This window comes from Nestor notabilis, unplaced genomic scaffold (genome assembly GCF_000696875.1).
Source record: "Nestor notabilis isolate BGI_N333 unplaced genomic scaffold, ASM69687v1 scaffold14415, whole genome shotgun sequence".
In the NCBI taxonomy this organism is placed as follows: domain Eukaryota; kingdom Metazoa; phylum Chordata; class Aves; order Psittaciformes; family Psittacidae; genus Nestor; species Nestor notabilis.
The window spans coordinates 28,648-54,656 of NW_009928028.1; the positions used below are offsets into that span (position 1 = coordinate 28,648).

The window sequence follows — 26,009 nt, forward strand, 5'->3', positions numbered from 1 at the left end:
TTTGTTCCAAGCTAGAAAGGCGTGGGATACTCCAGTTATTTTATCCACAACTCCAAAACTTTAAAACAGTTCCTCCCTTCCCAAAGGGAAATTGTTCCTTTACCTGATTAATATTATTAGATATACGTAGTGGTTTTGTAAAATTGAAAATAAAATGTAAAATATATTCTCCTTCTAAAGTCTAAACAGTATAAATTTTAAGGCGCCAAGATTTCATACATCACATAGTACTAGATGACAGAGAAATAGATGCGCTTGCAATCTGGGATATCTCAAGATTTGTATCTGCAAAAAGCTGAGCTCTCTGGCCCCAATCCCACAGAGCTTTAAAGTCTGTAAATAGGCTCCATGAATTTCAAAACAGAGCACTCATCCCCAAGTTCTGCATTCCCAAGAATATCCCTGAATGTGGGAAACAGCCCTTCCCAGACCTATCTCTACAGAGGTGAGTCAAGAAACATCAGTAACAAGCAAGACAGTGGTTCTATGAACTGGATAACATATCTTGATATCCACAAGCAGAAGGAAGTGGGGAAGAAAACTGCCATTAGGCAAGGTCATCTCCCATCCTCTCCTTTTCAGGATTCCCATGAAAGAGAAGAGCAAAGTGATAAAATACCTATGCAATCACAACATATTTAACAGACTATTCTTGGCATTAATGTGCAAACCAAGAACAGTTACATGAAAGCACTGCTCTCTATCTCTGAGCTATGTGATACCATTGATCTAAAACAGAACTACCAGATTTGCAGTCACAAAACTTACATATTAAATACAAGTTAATTTACAGGACCTGCTTTGTATGTTCCAGGACTTTGAGAAGGCAAATTGTCCTGAAAGTGACTTAATACTTTTCAGGTTTGTGAGCCTAAAGGAAGATGTGAAAAAGTAACATGAGGAGCTTTAAGTATGGAAAAAACATTTAGATAGGAAGAAATTGAATGGTTTTTAATTATAGCTGTCTTGCCTACAACTCAGTAAATGTGGAGCACCTGGAAGGGTACATATACAGCTGCACAAGTCTGACAAAGATAGATTTGTCTTCCATAGATATTTAATTGTTTTTATTTCACGCCTTAACGGAACATCTATTGGAAAACATCTAAGAGCTGCACAAGAAAAGAAAAGCACAGCACATTAAAGCAAAAATGCCAGTTGAAGGATCAAAAAAAGTCAAGAATTCTGGTGCAGAGGAAAACGCAGGGACTCTGAAGACAAAGAAAGCCTAAATCCCAATTGATGTGAAATCGTAGGAGTAAAAATAGGAAAGAAAGGAAAGCAAAAGCAGAGGTTTCTAAATCGTGAAGGATAAGTCTGCTGAAACCAATGAGCCTGCCAGCACACCGGAGGAAGCCTCAGACTTCCTCTCCGAGGGAGCTCTGAACCTACAAACCTGAACTTGCACACTATTTCTTTCTCTTACTGTGCATCTGCAGGAGAGAGAGACACATACCACAACCACCTTCACCAGTTGGCACCTTTTACTTTAGTCTGAGTTTTGTTTGTTTGTTTGTTCTTCTTTAAACCAAGTGCTGAACAATACTAGAAAAGTCATGTTATTGAAACTGCTAGTATAGGAATGTGGGTTTTATCACCATATGTAGACTAGAAATGCTATATAGATCACTTAATGATGAAGGGCTACCTTTATAAGACAAGTGCCTAAGCTTCTATTACCACCTTTATGCCTGCTTAGAAGCATCAAGACTACTGATGAAAATTAACTACATTAAAAAAAATTAATCACAATCATACACATTTTGTCAGCTGGCATGTTCAAATATTTAAAAAGTGGTTCTTTACACAGCCTGTACTTTGCACTTTCTGAACTTCTTGCAAGTGGATATGATCAGTACTAAAAACTTACATGGATCCAAAGAATGACTGAACAAATTCATGGAGGAGAAAACTACTGAGCATATCAAACACACAAAGGTGCCACTCGTAGCTCAGAGTGCCCCTAAGTCAAATTGCTCAAAGCTAGGACAGGTCAGGGAATTTTCATATATACTTACACACGTTTTCCCTGATTTCTATTTTTGGCCACATAATACAGGGGATTGGATGGATTTTTTTGGCCTGATCTAGCACTTTTGATCTTCTGTCTTTCTCCTACTAAAAGTGACCTTAGGAATGAATCTTCCTTCAACAGTCATTTCCAGGGTAGAGGTAATTAAAAAAAAAAATAAATAAAATAAAAAAGAAAAAGAAAAATTTAACAAATCGTATCACTCACAATACCAACAGGATTTAGGCTGAGATCTTGGATCCTGAGAACTCTGATTTCCTTGCAAACTGCAAGAGGTCAGTTCCCACAATCTCCAGGTGCATGACAGACATCCCACTTGGGGAACTGAGCCTCCTGCAGTAACCCCCTGAGTAACGCCTGAAATATTATGGATCCGATGCAAGAGCCTCTGTTTTCTGAATTAGGGAAGAGCTTTGATTTTTCATCCCTGTGGATTTGTGAACTATGCTGGAACAGGGTAACAGGACAACTATGGTACATTACTGCCAGTGAGGTAACTCTAACACTGTCAGAGTGTGCTGCTGAACACCAGAGGCAGAACACTTCCATAGTGTCCTACAGGCACCAGGGGATGCTCAACAGCATGCTTCAAAAGCAATGGCTACCATGTTGGCAGTGCCTTCTAAAACCCTTTTTTTCCCTGGCTGACAGAAAAAGTAACACAAAATCCCCCTAAAGGCTGCCATTTGAAAGTGTGATTCCTTTTTATATGCACTAGAACTTGGCCTCTTTTCTTCCAAAATTATTTTGGTCAGAACTGAAATTGTGCTTTAAGTTTATCACCAAAAAAATTAAACCTGACACATGTGAAATTCAAGTGTAGCCTTCCCAGCACTCATACACATGTACCTGTGTCTGCTTCTAGGAGCCCAGAGGCCTGGATACCTGCAGTTCAAATCAATAAATAACAGAAATCTCTTTTTTTTTTTTTTTTTTTTTTTTTTTTTTTTTAAATAAGTTTTGTTTTAAATAAGAAAGTTTCTCAGGTTTAGTTTTCAAGTTCCAAGTTGTCAGGTTTTTCTTAATTAGGTTGTCAATCTCAAAGACACCAGGTTATATGTAGTGTCTGATTTAGCTAAAACCTTTCTGTGTCCTGACCAGCTGACCAAGGCCAACCACGTAAGGCAACTTTTGATATATTTCCTGTGTCTAGACAATTCATAAGTATTTCTTTATTAGCCACATCCTTCCTTACAGTCATGTCTTCACAAGGGAAATATCCAAGGAATATTTTGATATACTGGAAATTCAAGATAAATGCTAGGGTAGAACTCATAAGTGACCTCTACTAGAAAGCATGTAACAACCTTATGCTAATATTTTTAAATTCATAAAGTGTCACATACACTCAAAAACCTTGGCATTTCACCTGAGATGCAGGAATTGAACCATTTATAATATCTACATCATTCCTTTCTTAGAATGGATTGTGTTTGAGAGATCAGATAGTTTTACTAACATTTCTGAGCATTTTCCTGGTATTAGTAAAAGTTTTTCTCTAAATGAACACTAAGAACTTGGATTTCATTACTTAAGATGCGGTATTCCATAGAGAGATGACTATCACACAATAATTATCTCACTATAAAACTTTTAGAGGACAAGGTACTTGTATTTTTAACAGAAGGAAAAGGTCTGGACAATGATATTGCCTCCCCATATACATGCACCTTTTTTTTGGCCATATCTAGCTTTCCCAGAAGTTCTTTCACCAGTAGATGGAAATATATTTTTCTTTGTCAGGGAAGACACACACTGACACAGGTTTTGGCTCTGAACTGTCAATAGTATTCCAACGCACTGCAAGATCAGGTGCCATTAGAAGTCTCCTTTGTGTGCAAAGTTATCCCATCCATTCAAAAGCCAACGTTTTCCCCTTCCAAAGTAATTCTCAATATTTTCCAACACTTCTCCTTTCAGATGACCTATGGAGGTATTCATGGTCCTGCATGAACTTTGTAACTTGAAAACCAGATGGATAAGTCCCAGGCAATACACTTACTTTCTTTTTGTTTCCTTCCTCATCTATACATTCTCTGACAGGGTCTGAAAGGAAAACAGACATTTTTAGCTATCTCACTCCCTTATCCAGCTTTACAGACTGATTACTTAAATATATGATATAGGCTGTAAGAAGGGAGTTTTTTGTGTTAGAATTTGAGAATCTCTACCTGAAGACTGCAGGCATTTACCCAAAGTGTACAACAGTAAGTCAAAGAACGCATAAATTTGTTACTGCTAGTATTACCCAACTTCTGCACCGAGCTTGGTCCCAAAATACCCTGTGAGCAATAGGTAGGCTGTAATTCTACAGCCTTCCTTATACTGGCATACAACTCTGCCCAGATGGTACTTAAAAGATCATGGCTTTAGCTCTGAGGCAGGGTCCAGCCTTACTTCTGAACCTTGTGCTGAACTGAGAATATTTCTGGTAATTGGCAGGTAATGAGAATTTACACACCCATGCATAAATGCATTTATTAAATGCAGAAACATAAATACAGCAAGTGACCCCAAGATAAGATTTGTCAGCAACTAGCATAATTATGAAAATAGATGCAATAAGAATACTTAAATTCAGCCTCCTCCCATTCAGGCTTTACTGTGATGGACAGTTTTTTATATAATCAGTTAGATTGTCCACTGAATTGCAGTTTCTATGTTTATGTGCTCTCATAAAACACCTAAAGATGCAAGGAAAGTAATTTCATATAAGTACTATGGCATGACAATATCTCTAGGAAACTAAACCACTGACTAGCAAACTGTTTATATAATACTATAATATTCTAGCATATATACACTATATGCTCTGTCTTGTCCAGGACAAGTAATGAATTTTGAAAGCATTTAGGAAATCTTTTAAACCTTTTTAATAGTATTATTTTTGGTACACTTCCATACATAAAGTAAGACTCCCTCTGCACAAGAAATCCAACTGTATGAGTCTGGAGGGGAAAATTATACTTTGCAGATTGTAAAAGACTTATATAAAACAAACACAACAGCAACAACAAAAAAAAAAAAAAAAAAACACAAAAACAAAAAAAAAAAAAAAAAAAAAAAAAAAAAGAAAAAATAAAAGAAAGAGAAAAAGGGAGAAAAAAAATACAGTTTCATACCTCATAGCAAAGGCTTTACCATCAGAAAAAGGGAAAGCTAAATTTTTCAGATTTAGGTGTCTAATATAAGGTACTTATCATTCAAGTTTTTGAGCACACACTTTGTGCTGTTGGAAAAGTTTCCATAAATCTACAAAGCTTTTACCTCTAGTACTGACAGGTTACAGCATAGATTGCAATAAGTTACTGGTTTCAAATTCCTGCTCCCTTTCCTATTTCTTGGATCAATATAATTTACGGCAAGAAAATCACGTATTTTACAGTGTGAAGAGAGGAAATGCATCTTTAAAAGCTTATTCTGAGAGAGAAGAAAGAAAATGGCAGCTGTTTAAATCTAGAAAATGGCAGCTGTTTGATGCTCTGGAGAGATTTTAAAATGCCAGAAGTGATCCCAGTGGAGGCTGATCGGATATCTCTAAGCTGGACTGTGCACACTTTGCAACTTCCTCATTCTTACTGGTACTTGGCTCTGAAAAAAAGTCCATTTATTTTAATGGAGATGTAACTAAGCCCTAGTAAGGCTGGTAAAAACCTTACTGTGCAATGACTAACACAATGAGACAGTGGTTTACAGTCTTATTGTAATAAGAACAACAACAATATGAATAATAAATACTTATATATACACAGACCAAGACTCAGAAGGAATAAAATACTGGCCAGAGCTGAAGCAAGTTTCCTTAGATGGGGAGCATTGCTATCTACAAATAAACAGATGTTTGTTTAAAATATTTTACACCTTTTTGTACAGTATTGGTTTTCCTGGAAAAGTTAATTCTTTCTTATGCTTTTTTTTCTTACACTTTGGCTGAATTCCTTGTAAATACACACAGAAAATATGTAATTTGAAATCCTTATTCACAACTAACTTGTAACATTTCATAAGTATGCCCCCATTCATTCATGACAGTTTGAGCTTTCCTAGTATCCTTCAGTTAATGACCAGCCCTGATTATTAATATGATAGCCTGAAAGTTCAGGACTAAGCAGTTTTAAAAATCTTGTTGAAAGTTGTTTGATTATAATAGCAGTTGGCTACATGCTGAACAGGCTCAAATTTTGTTTTACACCTAAGCAATGGTGGTGGTCTAGGTTAGCATTTGTGATGATTGTTGGTGAAACACTAACGAAGGAGCATTAGGCTGACTTCTCAAACCAAGAAAAATCACTCTGGTTCTGGCATTTAAGTTTCTAGGTTTTGCTCCAGTTACAGGGCTACAGCTATATTGGACTTACCCATGCACACTTTTTTGATAAATTCACTATTCAATGTGATCATAGTGGACAAGTCTTCAAAGTTCTGAAGCTTCATGATTCGGTTAACAGCAGATGGCCCAGTCAAAGTCCTTAGTTGCTCTTCATCATATCTGTTCCCAACTCCAACTGGAAACAGGGATACCCCTAGGAAAGGAGAATAAAAGGTTTTAAGTGGGCAATGCACAGGAGGAGGTGGTCTTTGTTGTATTTTTTCACTTGCTGCTTGGGAAAAAATAAAAAAAAGAACTGGGAAAAACGCTTTTTCCCAACAGTTAGTTTTCATTTACCTCTTGCATCACGCCCTCCACACAGGATAAAAGCCATTAAGGGCAGAAATGGTGATGCTCTAATCACAGTGTTAGCTACGATGAGCTCTATTTGTCCCAGACATAAGATCATGTATGGTCAAAAAAACTCATCTGCAGACTTAATTACAACAGCAAAAGTTCTGTGATTCTGTGATCTTCACTTTTTTCCAAATGCACAAGAATCTCAATGTGGCATTTTCTTTCTTCAGTTACATGGCAATTGGATTATTTTCAAAACATTTTGCCAAAAGAATAATAGACCCTAATTGTCATTTAGTCCATGACTTACTTGATAGCTCCCAAAGCAGCCTACAAAGGAAGTCCATGTTCCTCAGATGAACGCCTGAGGAAGCTCAGGTACAGAGACTACAGCCAGAAAACTTGAAAAAACGTGCAGCACACATTGATAGCAAAAGTATATTCCTGTATAGGTCAGTGCAAAATCTGATCAAATCCTCTATTTATTATTACTACAGTAAACTTTTCAAGATTCACTGTTCTGCAATAGTATTGACTTTATAATATTAGATTATTTTTCTGTCATCCCTGTCTATCCACAGGACCTTGGAAAATGAAATGCCACTAATACATGAAGCCTATGGAAGCTGCTCAGTTTATATTGCAGATTGGCCTTGAATTTACCAGTAACTCAAAGGCATCTTCATCAAGCACATTTTGTTCAGGCCTGTTTCTTACCAGAACATTACGCACAGTAAGTTCTGAACTTATATGATCATACCAGCACCTTAATTTTACATTCTTTGTTCTAGCGAATTACTTAAAAAGCAATAACTCTGCTTAAAAATAGTGACAGTGAAATGAGCTTTACTGTTCATTCTTGCAGAAAGTGCAGCAGCTTCCACAGTGTCTTCTGATCTCCCCGACACGATGACTATCGCAACCTTTGACGCGCTGGGTCTCCCTCCATGAGATTCCGACATTGCATTGTGAACTACAAAATCAATTGCTTTTCCTGTGAATGAAGAGATGAGATATAAGATAGAAAACTCACAGGGGGATATAAAACTAAATATTAATTTGTATTAGTAGGTTATACAGTACTGGAAAATACTTGGTCTTAAAGGATTTTTAATGCCTGCTTTATTGCTGCTACATAAAAGATCTCAGCTATTAAGAACTTGCTAGTATTATTAATACAGCCCACCACAGAAGGACTATCCTTAGCTCCCCGATCTCCAACGTAATGGGAATTTTACTCCCCTTCGTTATCCACAAGAATAAAGTTATTCTCCTCAATTTACTAGTTACCTTTTCCGGAACTATTACCATTGCATTACACAAAAGGGAAGAGACTGTAGAGAATGTGTACTTATTTCTCAATTGCAGAGCAACAGTGACATCCAGTGGATATCTGATCTACAATTCACACCATCCTGAACTGAACACAGAAGTTGCTCAGCTCCTAGACTAGGTCTTCCCTAATTTGGTCAGCTTTTTCAATGGTTGTCAAAAGCATTGCCTTCATAGTACCAGCAACCTCGCTGAAATATAGACTCAAACTAACCCATAATGCCAGACTAACCCATAATGTAACAGGGTAATCCATATTAAAAACAGAGCAAGGAAAAAAAAAAAACCAAAACCGACCCACCAAACAAACAATCAAGCAATACCCACCAAACTCTAAAAAACACATGAAGAAATTCTACCTTAGCTACCAGATCACCAGCTGGCTTAAATGGGTAGTTGCTGCTCTTTCATTTAATATCTGTGAACACTCAGGCAAGTTTTTGTTCAAACTTATGAACTCAGCAAGACAGCATTTTGCTAGTATTTGTATTTAGATATGTATTTGCACAAATATTTATACTAGGAATAGTGACACGCAGCTTTCTCAAAAGCTCCTTTGGGCTTGGAAGTTATCAGGTCAGGAAGTAGAAATGATACCGTGTGACTGATGTGACATGCAGGTCAAACAGTGAACAGTGAATAATACATAGTTGAAAGACTAGTTCCTCTGAGTAATCTGCAATAACCATGGAGCAGAAATATGTTTGCCTGAGGAACTCACTGAACAATTTCAAATAACAAACACATTTGTAAAAGACTGGAAGTCATATCAGACGTAATTCACCAGCACACCCCCAAAATACCTTAGCGCTTTGCACTTCAAGTCTTCTTTAATCACATCATCCACCCCCTGTCACTGGTAGAAGCAAAAGTTCCTTTTCCCAAGCTGCTGCAAGCATGGACAACCTCTAGGAAGCTCACTCAGCACACTGTCTATTGATAACTTGGCAACAGCAACTGGATATTCTAGAAGGCTTTAATCAGGGTTTCAGGAAGAATTTACCCCTTGGAAGAAAATAGCCTAGAACAGGCATCTGGAAAAAGTCCAGATGTTTCCTTTGCCACATTACTGGTTTGAAGGTGAGATACCCTTCTCAAATATTATTGCTTTCCTCATCCTTGCCTGTTGTTTCATACACCTTACATTCCCTGACTGACAGCCTCATACCCCCTTCCCACCTTATCCAGCCAACTCTTCTTCCCCATTAGCCCATTATCACTATTTTAAACCTGGAGACTTAGCCCCATCTTCATGTGTCATCTCTCCACACAGATGCCCACAACAAAACAGAAGAGCTGGGACCCTCTAGGAACTGCAGCTAAGTCCTGTCACACCTACCACGTGAATAGGATCCACATCAATTTCTCCTCCTGTAAGTTTCTATCTGTCATGCACCATTACAAGTCCAGGTTGGATGAGGCTTTGAGCAACCTGATCTAGTGGAATGCGTCCCTGCCTGTTGGAACTAGATAATCTTTAAGGTCCCTTCCAACCATTCTACGATTCCATGATTATCTCCACTAGCAATCTCCTGTCTAGAGATGGTTGCATATTTTCCCAAACACGAGTTTCTAAAAAGAAAGATGCAAGCTTGTTTTAATCAAAATGCCTTTTGGAAATGTAAATTATGATTTAGAAGGGAAAAAAAAAAAAGATAAAACATCAACAGAAAGCTTTCAACAGTATTTAAGAACAAAATGGGTTGTTTCTCTTCTGTTTCTTGCAATGGTTATCTTTTATTTAGTTTTTTCAACTGTAGAGATTAATTTCATTCCTGTAACTTGATTTTCCTTCCCACTTTAATTTCAAATTCTGTTTTATATATGAAATGAAAACAGTTTAGAGCTTCTGTTCAGTGCAAACCTCAAAATTTGGAATATTTTTCTACTTGCAACAAAATATATTTTAAAATATCATTATAGCTGGGCAATGGAGATTCCATTTCATAAACTACTATAGAAAAATTAACTAGCCCCAGTTATTTAATTTAATTCGTGTCCTATACAGCTGTCTCGCAATCATTGCTACAAATGGTTTTGTTGTCTAGTAGTTACTCTGTATGTCTGTAGAGGTAGATGTTAGATGCAAAATGGCATGTTAGCTATAAATAATTAAGGGATAAAACAAAATTCAGAAAATGAATATGACCATATTCCAGTCCCTGAGATTTCTCCAGGATGGTCACTGTGCCAGAAAATTGACTCATTTCCCTTTTGTCCTATAAAGAATTACTAAAAAAGTACTTCAAGTTTCAACTTTCAAATATTTTTGGTTAAACTTTTGCACAGTAAGATTTACAAATGAATTTTCATTCATTTGTGAAAGTACTTGGAATTTCTGTATTTGTCTTTTTTAATGACACTTTGATTTTTGTGTGGTTGGTGAGGTCACCAGCTGCTCCAGCTCCATTTTTCTTTCTCCCATTAATTCTGAAAATTTTCAGAAACTTCCATACAGATCCGTAAACTGGAAAATCCATTATTTTTATGATTTCTAATAAAGAAATCAAGTTCCATTGTAATAGAACCAGGGACTATTTCAAAGTCCCCAAAAAACAGTTACTGACTTTAATGCATGGAAATTTTGGTTTAGTGTACTAAAAACTCCTTGGATTTCTCCCCTTATTTTGAAGCCAGCTCTAGAGAAAAGAGCCAGATGTCTGAAGATAGGATCAAATGAAAACTTTTGTCCTGCTAGAGGGATTGAGAAAGTCACCATCCCAAGCTGGAAGCTGTCTCTTCTCACCTGTTTGCCTCTACATCCTACCACGGAGGGAAATACCAAACCAAAGTCATAAGAAAAAAATATTGACCGCTAGTAAACTGATCAACCTGAACTCCAACATAACAATAACCTTCCATTTTCATATTAATAAATGCCATTTAAAATGTTTACATGCTTACATAAGACTGAAAAGAGTGCACAGCATCTTGGACATAATTAAACTAGCTTTAAAATGACCAGGTCTGAGCCACGCAGGCTTCAGCCTTTGTGCAACCACCTTCTGCCTTTTACACCCCCTTCAGCAGCTGACATCTGGGCTGATGCTGATGCTGGCTCCACTCCAGCTTGCTCTGACCTATCTACATACATCGCAAACACATCTCTGGCTACATTAATGCCATAGCAAGCTGCTGGTAGAAGGAAGGGTCCTTTTCTACAGGTACCAAAGTGCATTGTTTTCAGCCATTCTGGCCCTTCCCTCAGCTCACTGAAGGCTGAAAGCACATCCATTCCCACAGAAGGAAAGCAGTGCAAGTGAGCACTGAGGTGTCAGGGGGCCAGGGCTGTGCCCTTCTGCAGTAGCTAGCTCTTAAACCTGTTTAGCTGTATGGGACCGCACCATCAACTATTCATTTCAGTGATGGACCCTAGAGAAAAATCAAAACGCTAACAGAAAAATACCCTAAATCCTGCTCCATAAAACAACAAAACTATTTTTTTGTCTAAAGAAAATATGACTGTGTCCAAAACATCCTTTGCTAGCACTGACAAGAGGTATCATGTAGCCCCAGTGAAGTGAACAGGAGGTTTGGTATAGGCTTTAAGGGTTACATGTCTTTAAGGATTTTCTCTTTGTGTGCGTGTTACACTAGGTGCGGACTAGCAGACAACATGTTCCCACATACTGAACACAGGAGTAAATTATGTTAGTCTCATGTGTTATTGTTACAAAACGTTTCTGTTTCTTGCATATACAATGAGCCATCAAAAAAAGAAAAAAGCAACAAATGGGCTTTGGAAGCAGAATGATTTCTATACTCACATGTACTTTAGGCATTAGACATACAACCCATGAGAAATCAAGATGGAAGTCTCAAAGCCAAAATCCTTTGCTGCATATAGGAAAATAACAGAGCTGAGAGCAGCATGACACACAGAAAAAAAAAAAAATCTGTTCCCAAAGGCAGTGGATATCATGAGGAATGCATGTCTGGTCACCTGCCCTGACCTCCTGCCCCCTCTTCTCCTACTGCCTCCTACCACGTTACACTTATGTTGGTTCCCGACAGGTATAACAGCCACAGTTCCACCCATGTGCGCACACACACACTTACCAAATCTTAACATCTAAACATTTATCTGGATAACTGAACAAAATGGCCTGGCTTGTAGGAGTACTGAGCCCTCAGCAGCTGTTCAGCTCAACCAGTAGAGCACAATTGTTGGTCACTGGGCATGTCCAGGGAAAAAATACAAATAAATAAAAAGAAAAAACAAAAAACCTTTGGTCTATATTGGCTGCTTTAGAAATGGCGGGTCAGTCATTCCAAAGGATGCCACCACAGCCCATCACCTTCTCCCCAGCTTTCAATATTTTTAGTACTATTGTAGTCAGGAGTGTATCTTTCAGTGCTGATACACTCCTGGCTACATTATAGAGTACAAGACAAAAGTCATGTTTGGAATAATCATTAAAACAAAACCAACAGAAGATATCCTACAAATATTAGGGGTGGGGGGGATGGAGAACGGATGGCATCACTGCAGTCTTCTCCTGTCAGCTAAAGCTATGGACACGTGATGCTGAACTTGTGACAGCGAGAAAAGTCTTTGCAAGAAACTACTTCTGGTTGCCTTGAACAAGACTATTCAATAGGGGCTTATTAGCTGAATAATTTTATTTTTTTTAATCACCTGATGCATGTTCAAGTCAAACTCATATTCTGAAGTAATATTTCAGAATGGTTCATGTAGAGGTTCCTGCAAGGACTGAAAGCTGATTAAATGGACATAAACAAGCTTTAAGGACAACTGACGATCTGTTGAGTAGAGTTGGAGGTGTTTACTGGGAGCCTACAGGGAATTACACTAGCTTCTGCCTTATTGAATAATTTCATTAATGATTTGGATAAAGGAGAGAAATGTGTAAAAAGGCACACTAATCTGAATCATAGATATTAGATTGGGAGCAATTATGAACATCATAGAATGAACTGAAAGAAACACAAGGTGCCCTAGAAGTGTTTGAAATACATCCAAGAAATTAAAAAACAAGATTCATCCCAGAATAAGTCAATCTGGAGGAAAATAAACCAACACACAGACATTTAATGATTTGGTGGGTGCCTCAGGGAAAGTAGAAACTTCCTAAAAGCAACCTTTGCAATTATTTTCTTAAATTTTGTCTGAAATGAGAAATAAAACGTAAAGCCCCCATGAGGGTCTGTGGAGTTGTGACAGACAGGGGATTCTAGTTAGACGGAGGTTCCTGCGGGGAACTTGTGAATCAATGCCTTAAGTAGCCTCAGTGGTTTCACTAACACTTCTGCAACATCTTGACAAAAAAAAGTACTACAGTAGGTCTTACTCACCCGCAAGTACTGAAGGCTGTCTGGGAAGGAAGCGAAGAGAAATGATTCTGCAGCACTCTAAGCAATATAGAAAAAGCCAATACTATCTGAACTGTTGATAGTCCAGACAGCATCTATTTAACCAAGGACTTGTCTAATCAGGAACAACCCTCCATGATGATAATCCTGTAGCTGGTTTTTATACCTTATTTTCATTTTACCTTGACAGTTTGACTTATTTCTGACTTGACATTGAATTGGGGTTTTTGAACTAAAAATAACAGATTATTTTAATTTTGAAACAAATTAGCTATTGCAAACTGATCCCACAGACCAATGCTTTAAACAGCCAATTCTTAGCACATTGATAGTCTGATATTAACATGTGCCAATTAACAGAATAGCTGAACTTTTCATGAGCAGCACAGATCTGTCAGTCTAACAGCCTACCAGCACTGAAAGGAGCAGGCTACAAGGTCACAAACACCCACCACACAGCTTTCCTAGCTCTGTAGCTCACAAATCCTATGTTTCACTTACCACTAAAGGATTCTGATGATCCACCAGGACCATGTTCAACTCACAAACCTTATAAGAAATTAACTAAAAATACAAGCAAGCAAACAAAACCAGCTCCCAGCACAGTGAATTAAAAGAGAAGGGAAGAGACTAGTAGACACCCAAAGATGGCTTGAGAAAGGAGCTTACACCACCAATTTGCAAACAGTAGTGGGGGAGCAAGTGAGGTCTTTCAGTGGCTGGGAGAGAGAAGGCTGTGTGGAGACCTTATAGCAGCCTTCCAGTACCTAAAGGGGGCCTGCAAGAATGTAGGAGAGGGACTTTTTACAAGGACATGTAGTGATAGGACAAGGTATAATGGCTTTAACCTGAAAGAGGGTAGATTTAGATTAGATATTAGGAAAAAATTCTTCACTATGAGGGTGGTGAGGCACTGGCACAGGTCACCCAGAGAAGCTGTGGCTGCCCCATCCCTGGCAGTGTTCAAGGCCAGGCTGGATGGGGCTTTGAGCAACCTGATCTAGTGGAAGGTGTCCCTGTCCATGGCAGGGGGTTGAAACTGGATGAGCTTTAAGGTCCTTTCCAACCCAAACTTTTCTGTGATTGTATCATTTACTTTAGGGATTGCTCAGTGTGCTCCCCATGACTCTCCTAAATACCTGCGAATGCTGAACAGAGGCATGTTTATGTGATGCTCATTCTCTTACATCGATCACATTTTTAAACGAATGAAGGCTTATATAGTCAGCTCTTGCTTGCACGCAGTTTTTTTGTTAGGGTTTTTTTCCCCCCGTTATTTCTTCTGTGAAGTCGTACACAGTTTCATGATGTCTAAATATTCCCAGAGCTTCTTCTCAATAGGTCACTTGAGCCATAATTTGCCTGATGTTATTTTATTGCATAAGCATGGGAAAGCTTTGTGTGTATAGGCTCCTCATTTGTTCTGCCTATGCCCTCTGATAGTCTAGGTTTTCACTATTTCTTACTAATAAAATGTATCTCTCTCCTGGAGTTTCCTTACAGTTAAATGAAAGAGAAAAGAGAACACTTTATACAGTAAGACTTTTGCAGCACTGGCAACAGTACCTATAGTAGTTCTCTGCACATACAGCTTTTTTGACCAAAATAAGATGATTTGGATCAGGAAAGATTGAATAAGGATTACACAGGATTATGTTTCTACCACAGGGAAGCTAAAGCAAATGAGAAAAAACAGCACTGGTCTGATAGTAACAATATTTTTGATAGATAAATCCTGATCAAGACCTCCATAGGCTAAGAAAGATTTCCAAAGCTGCTTAGGGAACTGCAACATCCAGACTGAGCCATCTACACTTTTTAAGCAGTCTCTGCATTTCCAGAAGCTGGAGCAGACAGAAAGACATGAATGACCATGCGTTTCCCATGGATGCTGAGTCTCCTACACAGTCAGCTGAATTCAGACACATTACAAGGTACAGGACAGGACCACAGTGACTTATTTTCATTACTTCATTTGGGAGGAACTACTTCTACTCTATTCCATTTTGGTTCATTATACCACATCCCTCATTGTGGTCTCTGAGCATTTTCCAATGAGACATAAACAAATCACTAACGAGTATGTCATGTGGCTGCCTCTCCCATTTCATTTCCCAAAGGCCATGTTTTCTCTGTTTATCCTGTAGTTCAGTGTAGCTTACTATACACATTAAATGGAAGGCTTCATGAAACTTATCTATTTGTACGTAACAATTTATCCCACAATGAGCCTATAGAAGTCTCATCAGCCATCTGGTATTTTTATTTCTCCAGGCTGAGAAAGCAATCATGGCTAATCCTCCTGCGAACTATGGAAGTCGGGTTTTATTTCTCACTTTTCTGTACCAATAACTCTTTACAGCCTGAAGTAGGCCAAAGACCCTAAAAATCTGTGTACTCCTCAACTCTTACAGGACCCTAATGCTAGGTGGCTGCCAGAGCAAATGTAGTTCCAGTCCAGAACAAAATTCTCAGGGTATCTGGTGAAAGATCAGATATGCTGTATGAGAATAATTCTTTGCTGAACCCTACAACTGATACATGTGCGTGTACTGAATTTCCACAGACCCAGTGGGAATTCTGTGTTATGTTTTAGCACATAAACATTGAAGTGAACATGTTTTTCAGGATGCAGTTGTCTGGAACAAAAGATGATGTTTCACAGGAAGCTTTTCAGCTAAGGTACCGCTTTAGATGATCCTTGCTCCCTGGCACTGTCCCCAGTCTTGTGCCAGCCCAAGTCCTTGTGGGACCAGCACAGGAACTTGGGTGAGGGAACTGAAGCACCTAGAATACAATTCCTGTTTTGCTAAGTTATTTTCAACCAGATGGGTCACACTAGCTCAGCACAGAGTAACAAATACCTGGAGAGAGCAGCTATTGAAGTCAGCATAAGCAGTTCTGCTGCTAAATGTCTAATTAACTAATTGCTGCAGAAAGGTTAATGAGCAAAATCTTTACTTCTTCATTATGTTTTGCTTGCTTGAAAGATAGTGAATGCAAATCCTGAAAACTACTTCAAGGTTAAAAAGAAACTGGTCGTCTTCTTTCCAAATTACATTAAGATGGAGCCTAATTTGAGTAACCTACAGATACAATTTAATAGAGAAAATTGAAACTTCACTATATGTATGTTTCTTGGCAAATATATGAGTGAATTAAAAAAAACCCCTGAGAGTCCTGCTGCAGAACACTACCACTGCACCATCCCTGGAGACATTCAAGGCCAGGCTGGATGTAGTTCTGGGCAACCTGATCTAGTTGAAGATGTCCCTTGACCATTGCAGGGTGTTGGACTAGATGACCTTTGAAGGTCCCTTGCTGTCCAAACCATTCTATGATTCCTTGATTCTAGGAGTAGCACTGACATAAACTGGTGACAGGGGCCAGGCTACATTTAACATTTCTGTGTTTTGGTTGGGGTTTTTTTACCTCTTGTTTAAACATCAATATCTACATAATCACTCACCTAGTCTGGAAGGACCTTGCTCCCTTTGTTGAATTGATTGCACCATCTCTACAAGCTTTTTAGTCTCTTGAGGCATATTCCATGAAATTTCTAGATTATTTTCCCTGGCATATTGGAGAACTGATACATGAATTGAAGTATTGCCTGAAACAGATAGCAAAAAAATACACATTTTAAGCAGTGCATATGAATGTCTTAAAATAAATAGAAAGGATACACTATGGTTGTGTTTTACATTAAGCGCAAGTAGACAGCGATTTTCCGTAAGAGTGTGAAAGCTGCAGTTTCAATCAGAAGATCAAAACTGAATTATTCCCAGGAGAAAAAAAATATGCAACTACTGCCAGAAGCAGTTTGTTTGCTGTCAGAAATTAGCATGTGGTATTTTACCTCAGATCAATTTGACCATGACTGGAGAATTTCAATTTATTGACCTCCAAGTATTATTCCTTTTCCATTTTAAAATTGTCTTTTTTTTTATGTGCACTTTTTTTTATGTGCACAGTGTTTTGTGAGAGCAGTAGTTTGATGCCTCATTTGTCTGATGAGCCAAGCTCCCCAGATGACTACATTTCATGCAAATTTCCCTCTGTCATACATCACTTGAGTGACATGCAACAGGCTGCAGAATGGGACATTGTTTGTCCAGGAAGCATGACCTGCAAAGGGGAATGAAGACAAATTCCAAGTTCTGCTATTCTCTGACATTCTGTTTATACACTATGTAAGAAGTATTAATAAATCTATTAACAGAGGGTTGATATTGATAATAAATATCAGACTTGCAGAACTGAACTGGACAATACATTTTTTATAATGATCAGCTGTACCTCTCTTCAAGGTCTTTGAAGGACTTCCACTGTGTACTGAAGATAGTTATGTATATAGCATATTATTCTTAATCAATGCTATGTAAAACATTTATGAATGAAGTTAATAACAATTGTGATTTCACATACCCAAATGTTGCAGTCCTATATTAGTCTGAATATTATCTACTGATTACATGTTAAAATTTTTCCAGTCATCTTAAAGATTTTAAAATCAAGGCTGAAGTAAGGAATCATTTCATAGCTACATTATTATTATGCTGTTACAGGCTTCAAGGATAAGGAAAACAGGCTAAACCAAATTGTCTTGGTTTATTGTTTAGTTTGTGTTTATTTCACTTGGCTTGAAAAAGAAAAATTCTGATCAAAAAATCCAGGTTTGTTAAAACAAATGCTACCAGAAAAACGCAGGATCCTGTGCAGCACCTGCTCTGCGGATGGACCTGGTGCAAGGGCACATGATGTGCTAACTTACTTCATGTGCCACGTGGTCCCTTCATGTATGCGCAGAATATATAGCATCCTGCCAGGGTGGCTGCGCTAATAATATCTGTGTTGAATGACCTAACTAAAGGTGTACATCCCATCGTACATACTCTGCAAGCAAGTCTAGCACTCCCACAAAGTGTCTGTCATCCAACATAAGTCAAGAAATAAATCTCAAAAAGTCGTTTCCAGAATCCAAGGTTAGCCAAAAAGGGCTGGTCAGAACCAGAAATGCCAGTTCTAAAGACTAAAACCTTGCACTGGGACCAACCCTGAATGAAAAACCCTCTGAAATATCCATTTTAACCTGAACCAGATCTGAACTTGAACTATTATTCTCAATTGTGTCATACCTAATCCAGAAGTGAACCAAAACCAACCACATCTTTTTGCTTTTCTGCCACAGAAAATGGTTTAGCTAAATCTCCATCCTGTGACAAGGACCTCTTTGCCTGTTTGGCATACACACTTCTTATGTCCAGTACAGTATAAAGGGAAGCGTTTATAAGAGCTACTGTCTGAGCTATTTCTTGTTACACAATTTCCCGAATTAGATAACAAACTTCTATTCACCTGAACCAGAACAGCTTGGTTTAGGACGAAACTGAACTATATCCGAACCAAAAGCTTTACCAGCCTATTTCCCCAATATTTTTTTTTTTTTTGAGGAATTGGAAGGAGTAATTTAAAAATAAAAAAATTAAGAAAACATACTGAGAAGCTGGTTTGTCCTCTATAAGCAAAAGAATACAAAATATCTTCATGTGTTTAAGTTAAAAGACAGATACATACTGATCTCAACACTTTCAATAAATGCACGTATAAAGTTTTTCATTTCCTCAAACTCTGACGCTCCAATATTGGAACTTCCATCCAGAAGAAACATGACATCCATTGGTTTGTTGCACAACTCTGAACAGGAGGAGAAAGAAAAAAAATGTTATTTATACAGGATAGCCACAAGTAGCATCTGCTAATCCATTGGTAAGAGCAGAAAGGGCATTTTGGGAAAACAAAGCAAATAATGACCAATTGAAACAATAAGTGATGCCCCTTCAATGAAAACTTTGTGATTTATATTCAGTGGGATGCATGGGTATTTTAATTCCTGCTTTTCTAATAATGTTATTTTACTCTCAGGGAACTAAAACAAAAACAACAGGAAAAAAAAAAACAACCAACCTAAAACAAAACAACAACCCAACAGCAGCAGCAACAACAAAACCCCAACAACAAACAAACCAAACAAAACCACAAAATACCACCAACCTCCCATATCTGCCCCCCTCCCCCCAAAAAAAGGAAACTAACACAAAACCAATGAAGTCTTGAGGAAAGAGGAAGTATAATTTTAACTTGCTTGAGACACACAGATAAGAATAACCTTTTTTCTTCTGCCATCCTCCAACCTATCTGAAAGCTACTGTTCTTTACTGACAAATGGAGCCAAGGACTTACAAGCCTACAGAAGGCTGGCTGCAGGTACTGCTGAACTGGGGCAGCATCCTCAGCCTCCACTGAAGATTAATAGTCCATCCTTGGCATTTGGACAAGAAGGTAGCAAATGAGATATGGGAAACTTTCACATTTCAGTGATGTGAGGGGTAAGTGGAAGAGACAGGACAGAGAAAAGAGGAAATGACACAGAAAATACATCCAAACTTTACCTGGAAGGTCTGTCCAAACTTTATGAGAGCAGCATGACTGCAGCACTAATTCAGGTGCTTCTTCAATAAGTCTGTTATAACTATGCAAGATAATTGGGTTATTAGGCTGACTGATCTTTCTGAGCTCTTGGATATTTGCATTGGGGATTATGCCTATGGGAATAACATTTAGGCTCCCAGGAGGTCGTGTGATAACATCAGTGGAAGGACTGGATGACACCATATATACTAAGTGAGGAACATCTTGCCTGCCCCCATTCACTGTTGTAAATGTGTGTTTGGAAATATAATCAAGGGCATTCCCAGTGTTGGTAGCCTTCCCTCCTTGGTAGGGTATGCTCCTCACCTTCTCAAGAATACTTTCTTTTGACTGTATTTCCCTAAATGAATACTCCAGAGTGACAGACTCTGAATACTGCATGACTGTAACATGAATATCTTCTTGACCAACATTCATTTCTCTGATCACCTTCTCAAGGAACTTCTTGACAATATTGAAATTTTCCTCCCCTACATTGTCAGACCCTTCCACAATAAAAGCAACATCCAGCCTTTTGCGAGTGGGCTTTTCTGAAAGGGGTGGTGGTGCTGTGAGTCCCCAAGGGGAAAATAAGACACTGGATATGGATGGAGTGGATGTAGCCTGCAACAGTGAACTTTCTTCGGGTCCAAGATCACAGAGACGATCAATGAGGAGATCCCTATTATCCATTAGCTCTAACACGTTGTTCAGTAGGAAGGCTCTATTATCTGGTGACTGCTTTTCAATGAACCTGATTTGCTCCACACTAACATACGGTCCAATCCCTACAGGTATTACTGTGATTTTTTTATCCTTCAGAACTGGGAGGATGCTGCGGAGTTTTCCTGAAGACTTGCTTGCTATAAACAGCACTGCAATTCTGGCAGCATTGGTCCTTTCTGCTTTTCCAAATACATGGAACACAGTGTATTTAAGGACTTCAGCAGCATTCGATGCTTCATCACCTGTGTATTTTATGTTTTGAACAATTTTTCTCATCTGGGACTGTGATTTGATATCTTTAAGGCCAAGATAGATTGTGGGCCCAACCCTGTACACTAGAATTGACACTCGGATTTTCTTTTGGGAGATGTGGAGTTTCTTCATCATGCCAGTTATGAAAGTCTTCAGCTGTTCAAAGTCCTCCTCTGACAGTTTATTGGAGCCATCCACTAGGAAGGCCAAGTCCATCATCTTGCTGCAAGAGTATTCACTGGGTGGCAGTTCAATGTCCTCCTCTGGAGCAGGTGTTGTCAGTGCTACGGTGTCTTCCACTGGCTCACAGGATACACAGGTTAAGTTCTTCCCTTCACACAGACTACAAAAATCAACAAATTTAACTGTAAAAAATCAATGCTTATAACAACACATCACCCACATATAATGAAAGAATGTGCATACAAGAAACAGTTAAATATCTCAAAAACACGACAAAACTAAAACATGATGTGAATGATTTTTTTTCCCCCTCCCCATTTCCTCACAGCTCCCAACACAGTATTGTACAGCTAAATCCTATATGTTCATGTACGCTTGTTGAGATCCAGGAAACATATGACAAACTATGATGTGTTTGTCAGAGGAAATGCTCCTTACTATAGCCTTTGGCAGAATAGGTATAATCTGACTGGAAATTGCCTAGAAATCCACTGAGCTTCGGCAACAAGCCGCTGGTAGACTGAACTAGCAGATCTGGTTTGCTTCACAAGAAAGCAAAACACGAGGCAAACTGGATGCAGCTAACACAAAGTAAACTTCTGGAGCAGGAAAGATGCTTTAAATGTGATATGACTTAGCAGATTCTGTGAGGACGCTAGGTTTACCTAGATTTTAACCGAAAATAACAAACAGCCTTTTGCCTACCTCTAAAGTGCTCTACATTCCTTTTCTTTCTCCTGACTTCATCTTGCTTTGAATAGAGCTTTGGCACATGTTCATCCTCCATTTTTTTTATGTCTCCCTTATCTTCTTCTTATTTACTGTGCTCTGTCTTTCAGTCCCTTTTCTCGTATTAAATGACGTATTACATCTATAGCTGTTATCTCTTCTATAGTCCTGTATCTTCCCTGACCATTTATACTCACATTCATTAGTACATTTTTCTCTTCCCCTTTCTGTCTCAGCTTGCATTGTTCTTTTCCCCCGTCTGCCTTTTCCACTATTTATGCTTCTATACTGCCATGAGATTTTTCACCTCTGTGATCCTTCGCCTTTTAGGAACTTGTTTGTAGTTTCTGTCTCTAGAAAAGCCTTAACATTTCTGCTTTTCTAATTCCTGGTTGCATGATTGTCTTCACTTGTGAGAGCAAAGAACATGACTGTAATTATGTACAGGGTGGTACAGACTCAGTCAATACATTTTCCTTTGTCTTGCTGGACAGGCCAAGAAACAGAATGGGAATAGTTTATGAAAGAGCAAGAACTAAAAAATGCTTGTTTTTACTGCCAGAGAAACCCATGATGTACCAACTAAACAAGTCAATACTGGGAGAAGGTGTCATTTGTCAGGACAAGGTTTTACACATGGCAGCTTATTTTAAATTCCCTTAGTTTAAGCACTGTGTTCTTTTCAAGCTGCTTTTAGTGTCTTCCTAATTAAAGAATGCACAACTACTTTTGGCATTAACATCCAGCAAACTAAGATTTATTATTTTAATCCTAATATGAATAAGCCTCTTCTAGTTTCCAATTTCCTTTGGATATTTGCTATAAAATTCATTTTTGTGCAATATTTTCTATTGTTTGTACAGATGGTGTAGGCATCTGAATTAGGTGACAGCTATGCAAAAGGATGTTTCCCTAGTGAGGTAAGTTTTCCTAATGTTCTGAAATACTTTGTGAGCAGCAGCCAGTGTATCAACATTTAAGATAAATTATTATTAAGAATTACAAAAATTAGGAAAGAAAGACTCATTTATGAAGACTATTTTTTGACCTTTTGATGGATTTCAAGGCACTCTGTATACTGTTGAAAAACATAATAAAAAATTAATTGATTAGCCTAACAGTCTCATGCCCTGGTTTTATAGCACCGACTTATGCTAGCCCCGGCAAGAGGCCAGGAATTCCATACCCAGTCACAGCTTCTGTACCTCTGTGAGGTTCAGAGCACTTGGAGCTAAGATGATAGTCTGGGCTAATAGCTGCTCCAGTTTTACATCTCAGTTACTATTAAATATGGTCAAATTACAAGACAGAAAATTCTCTTGCATTCACAGTGTCAGAAATTATATCCATCAAGGGTTTAGACATCCAGAGAATGACAAACTTTCAAATACTACAGGCCATGGCATAATATGCCACTGGGAAGTTTACAGAATGAAAACCAGTCTCTGCCATGTTGCAGCTGATGGCCCTCATCCTGCATGGTGCACAGCATTGTGCACCCTGCTGTTAATTTCATCATATTTTGAAACGCATGTATGCATGCAGGATATCAGGCCATAGGATATCATCTTAAAATCTTGGGCTAAATGGTTTTCCAATACTAGCACACAATTCCAACTGCTAAAAGTGTCAGCAAGTTCTAGACTGAGTGCACATTCAGATCTTGCACTATGTGTAAGATTTTTTTAGTACTGGCAGAAGGAAAGAGTCTGAGGGCTTTACTGATGTTGAATCACACCTTACACTAAAAGAAGTGAACATCTGAAGCCAGTGGGGCCACTTACACGTGGGGAAAAGTCTTTTTTGAAAGGAATTTATGAATTTCACTTGCTTAAATTCAGCTGACATTCTATAATTCCTACTGTCACCGAAAAACTTCATCTTCAGATTTTAACTGAAGGGATATTGACATAAAAGATGGTTTCCAAAGTTTCATCTTCAATGGCATATTTAAAGTTATATCCAAAAACTTACTCATGTGGATATACTTCATCTCCCTCCCTTCATCCTACTCAACAGCTGTGCTATTTGACTGCATAAGATCATCATACCAAGATTGACAGTGCTGTGGATCATCTCTGTTCAAAACTATTCTCCTTCCATGCAGAATCTTGACATCTCCAACTGCACACACGGGACATTCTTCTGGACTGACGCAATCCAGGGACAGTTCATCAAGTATTTTCCCTGTTTCAAAATAGCAAAGTGGTATAAAATATGCCAATTTTCATGAATTGCAAAACTAGTCATTGCATTTATCCTGCTATGAAAAAAACATAACAAGGCTTCTAAGTTGGGCTCAAATGTTCTGAATACTGTGCTTGTGTCACAGCCACTGCCAGCTTGACACAGAGAAGTATTTCCTTCCTTCATAATCACTTTTATTTTACATATTGGAAGTACTTAACCCAGTGTATATTCTACGACAGCCAGTGCTATGCAGAAGTTGAATATATTTTTAGAACAAAGCATTGAAGATAACAGGAGATATGGCATTTTCCTTTTTACATGTATATTATTTATTTCTCCCACTATCCCCTACCTCCCTCTGATCAGAGATACCAGGGCCAGAATTGCTATTCTAGGTCTTAAAATACCTTCTTTCTTTGCCTTCCTGTCTTCTCACTTTGCCTTTAGGAGCTATTTATTCGTCCGAGTTTTCACTCTCCTTTTGGATCTTACTTATCTATAACTCTTTACATTAAGGTCTGTCTTCTCTATCCCTACCCCATATTTCCCATATTTTTTCTTTTCCCATTTCTACAAGACATTTGTTGGGAACAGTTGTACTGAAAGATCAGGCTCTCAGGAGGATGGCTGCTGGACACTCTCAGGAGCATCAGAGCCTTGGGGGTAGTAGGTCAAGGCAATGGCTTTCCCCCACTACAGTAGTTGCTCTGAAGTAGGGCATTTTGCAAGTGTCCAGCACAAATTCATACCCTACTTTAAGCACATAATCAACAATCTCTGTTGCTACACAGTTCCTAAATTCCTTTCTTACCACCTTGTTCCCATCCTCTCTTGTTCTTGCTGGCAGTGTTTCATTCTCTTCCTCTAGGCACCATTTCATGCCCTCCACATACTGTGTTCATTTCACAAACTAAAACCAGGATGCCTAACCACCTTCCTCCTTGTGGAGTAAGAAATTTTGGTGAAAACACATCAGTAAACCTGTCGAGGAATTAACTGCTACATGTAAGTCTTTTGCAATGTTCAGCATTACAATCTATGAATATTTGTGGACTGCAATACTTTCATGCATTAGGGGGTTAAAAAAACCCAACCACAACAAAACTCTACAGCAATACCTACAAGTACCAGGAGCATAGCAGAAACAGGTAAGTAGCTGTGTAAAGCTAACGATGGACTTACCTGCAGGACAGCGTACATGACATCCTTCCACACACTGCAGAGGGCACTCCAAAGGCTGTGGGTGCTGGCATGTTACAGGACAAGCAGGTCCACAGCTATTGTATCGCCATTCACATTGGTAATCTAATTCTTGTTTGTTCAGGTCCTCACAGCTTTGTGCTATGCAATGAAAGAATCAGAGGCTAAAAAAATCAAATCGGAGTGTATTCACTATGCCACTCAGAACTATGACACCACTTGGTGTAAAATGGACCACATATACATAGAAAAAGAAAGCTCTCCATCTTTGAATAAGAATGTATGGTTTTTATGACATCATCATCTCTTTTTCACATAGTAAAATACTAGCTCTAGACCAGAGATTTTGGTTTTGATAAAAACACTTGCAAAAAACAAGCTCTAAGCTTTAAATTTAATAAATGTGTTATTGTATACATATATTACAGAAACCTTTTCTTTCTCTAGATTTGTTTGTACCACGGACTATTATCTCTCCTAATTGAGGGAATGATTTGGTTTTTCCAGGTATGGCTCTGAACACAAACAGAAAAGGCAGTGGAAATGTCAACGTGAGCTGCTAACCCAGTCCCATTAAAAGTGAACTTCTCTGAACATCAGTGGGAGCAGAGCTGGATGAGAACAGTCTATCTGAGCCAACAGCTTACTGATTAAAAGCTTGAACCTTTTCACCTAGTTCTTCCTCATTTATCCTGTACTTACGGCACAGAGCTGGTGATCTCCAGTGGACAGCAACACCTTTTTGTGCACAGACATGTGCATAGGCTGCTATAGTGTCACAGAAGCAAGCACAGTCCCCAATAGATTCACAAGCACAAGTATCATACATGCAAATATCTATGTAGGGCTCAGGATTCACCTATGAAAGAGAAATACAGAGACAGTATGCTCGGT

At 38.5% G+C, this 26,009-nt stretch overlaps 1 protein-coding gene across 1 annotated transcript in view; it reads right to left on the reverse strand.

The window, feature by feature from the left end:
- The window catches only part of VWF (von Willebrand factor), a gene marked incomplete at its 3' end in the record, with an annotated part of 118,387 nt that overhangs the window by 24,557 nt on the left and 67,821 nt on the right, over positions 1-26,009 (reverse strand). The window contains exons 25-33 of the mRNA XM_010014333.1: positions 25,818-25,974; positions 25,098-25,256; positions 23,777-23,912; positions 19,817-21,156; positions 18,942-19,061; positions 16,834-16,977; positions 7,549-7,692; positions 6,391-6,555; positions 4,035-4,078 (exon numbers count right to left, since the gene is read on the reverse strand). Coding sequence (XP_010012635.1) covers positions 4,035-4,078; positions 6,391-6,555; positions 7,549-7,692; positions 16,834-16,977; positions 18,942-19,061; positions 19,817-21,156; positions 23,777-23,912; positions 25,098-25,256; positions 25,818-25,974 — 2,409 coding nt within the window. The remainder of the gene's footprint in view (positions 1-4,034; positions 4,079-6,390; positions 6,556-7,548; positions 7,693-16,833; positions 16,978-18,941; positions 19,062-19,816; positions 21,157-23,776; positions 23,913-25,097; positions 25,257-25,817; positions 25,975-26,009) is intronic.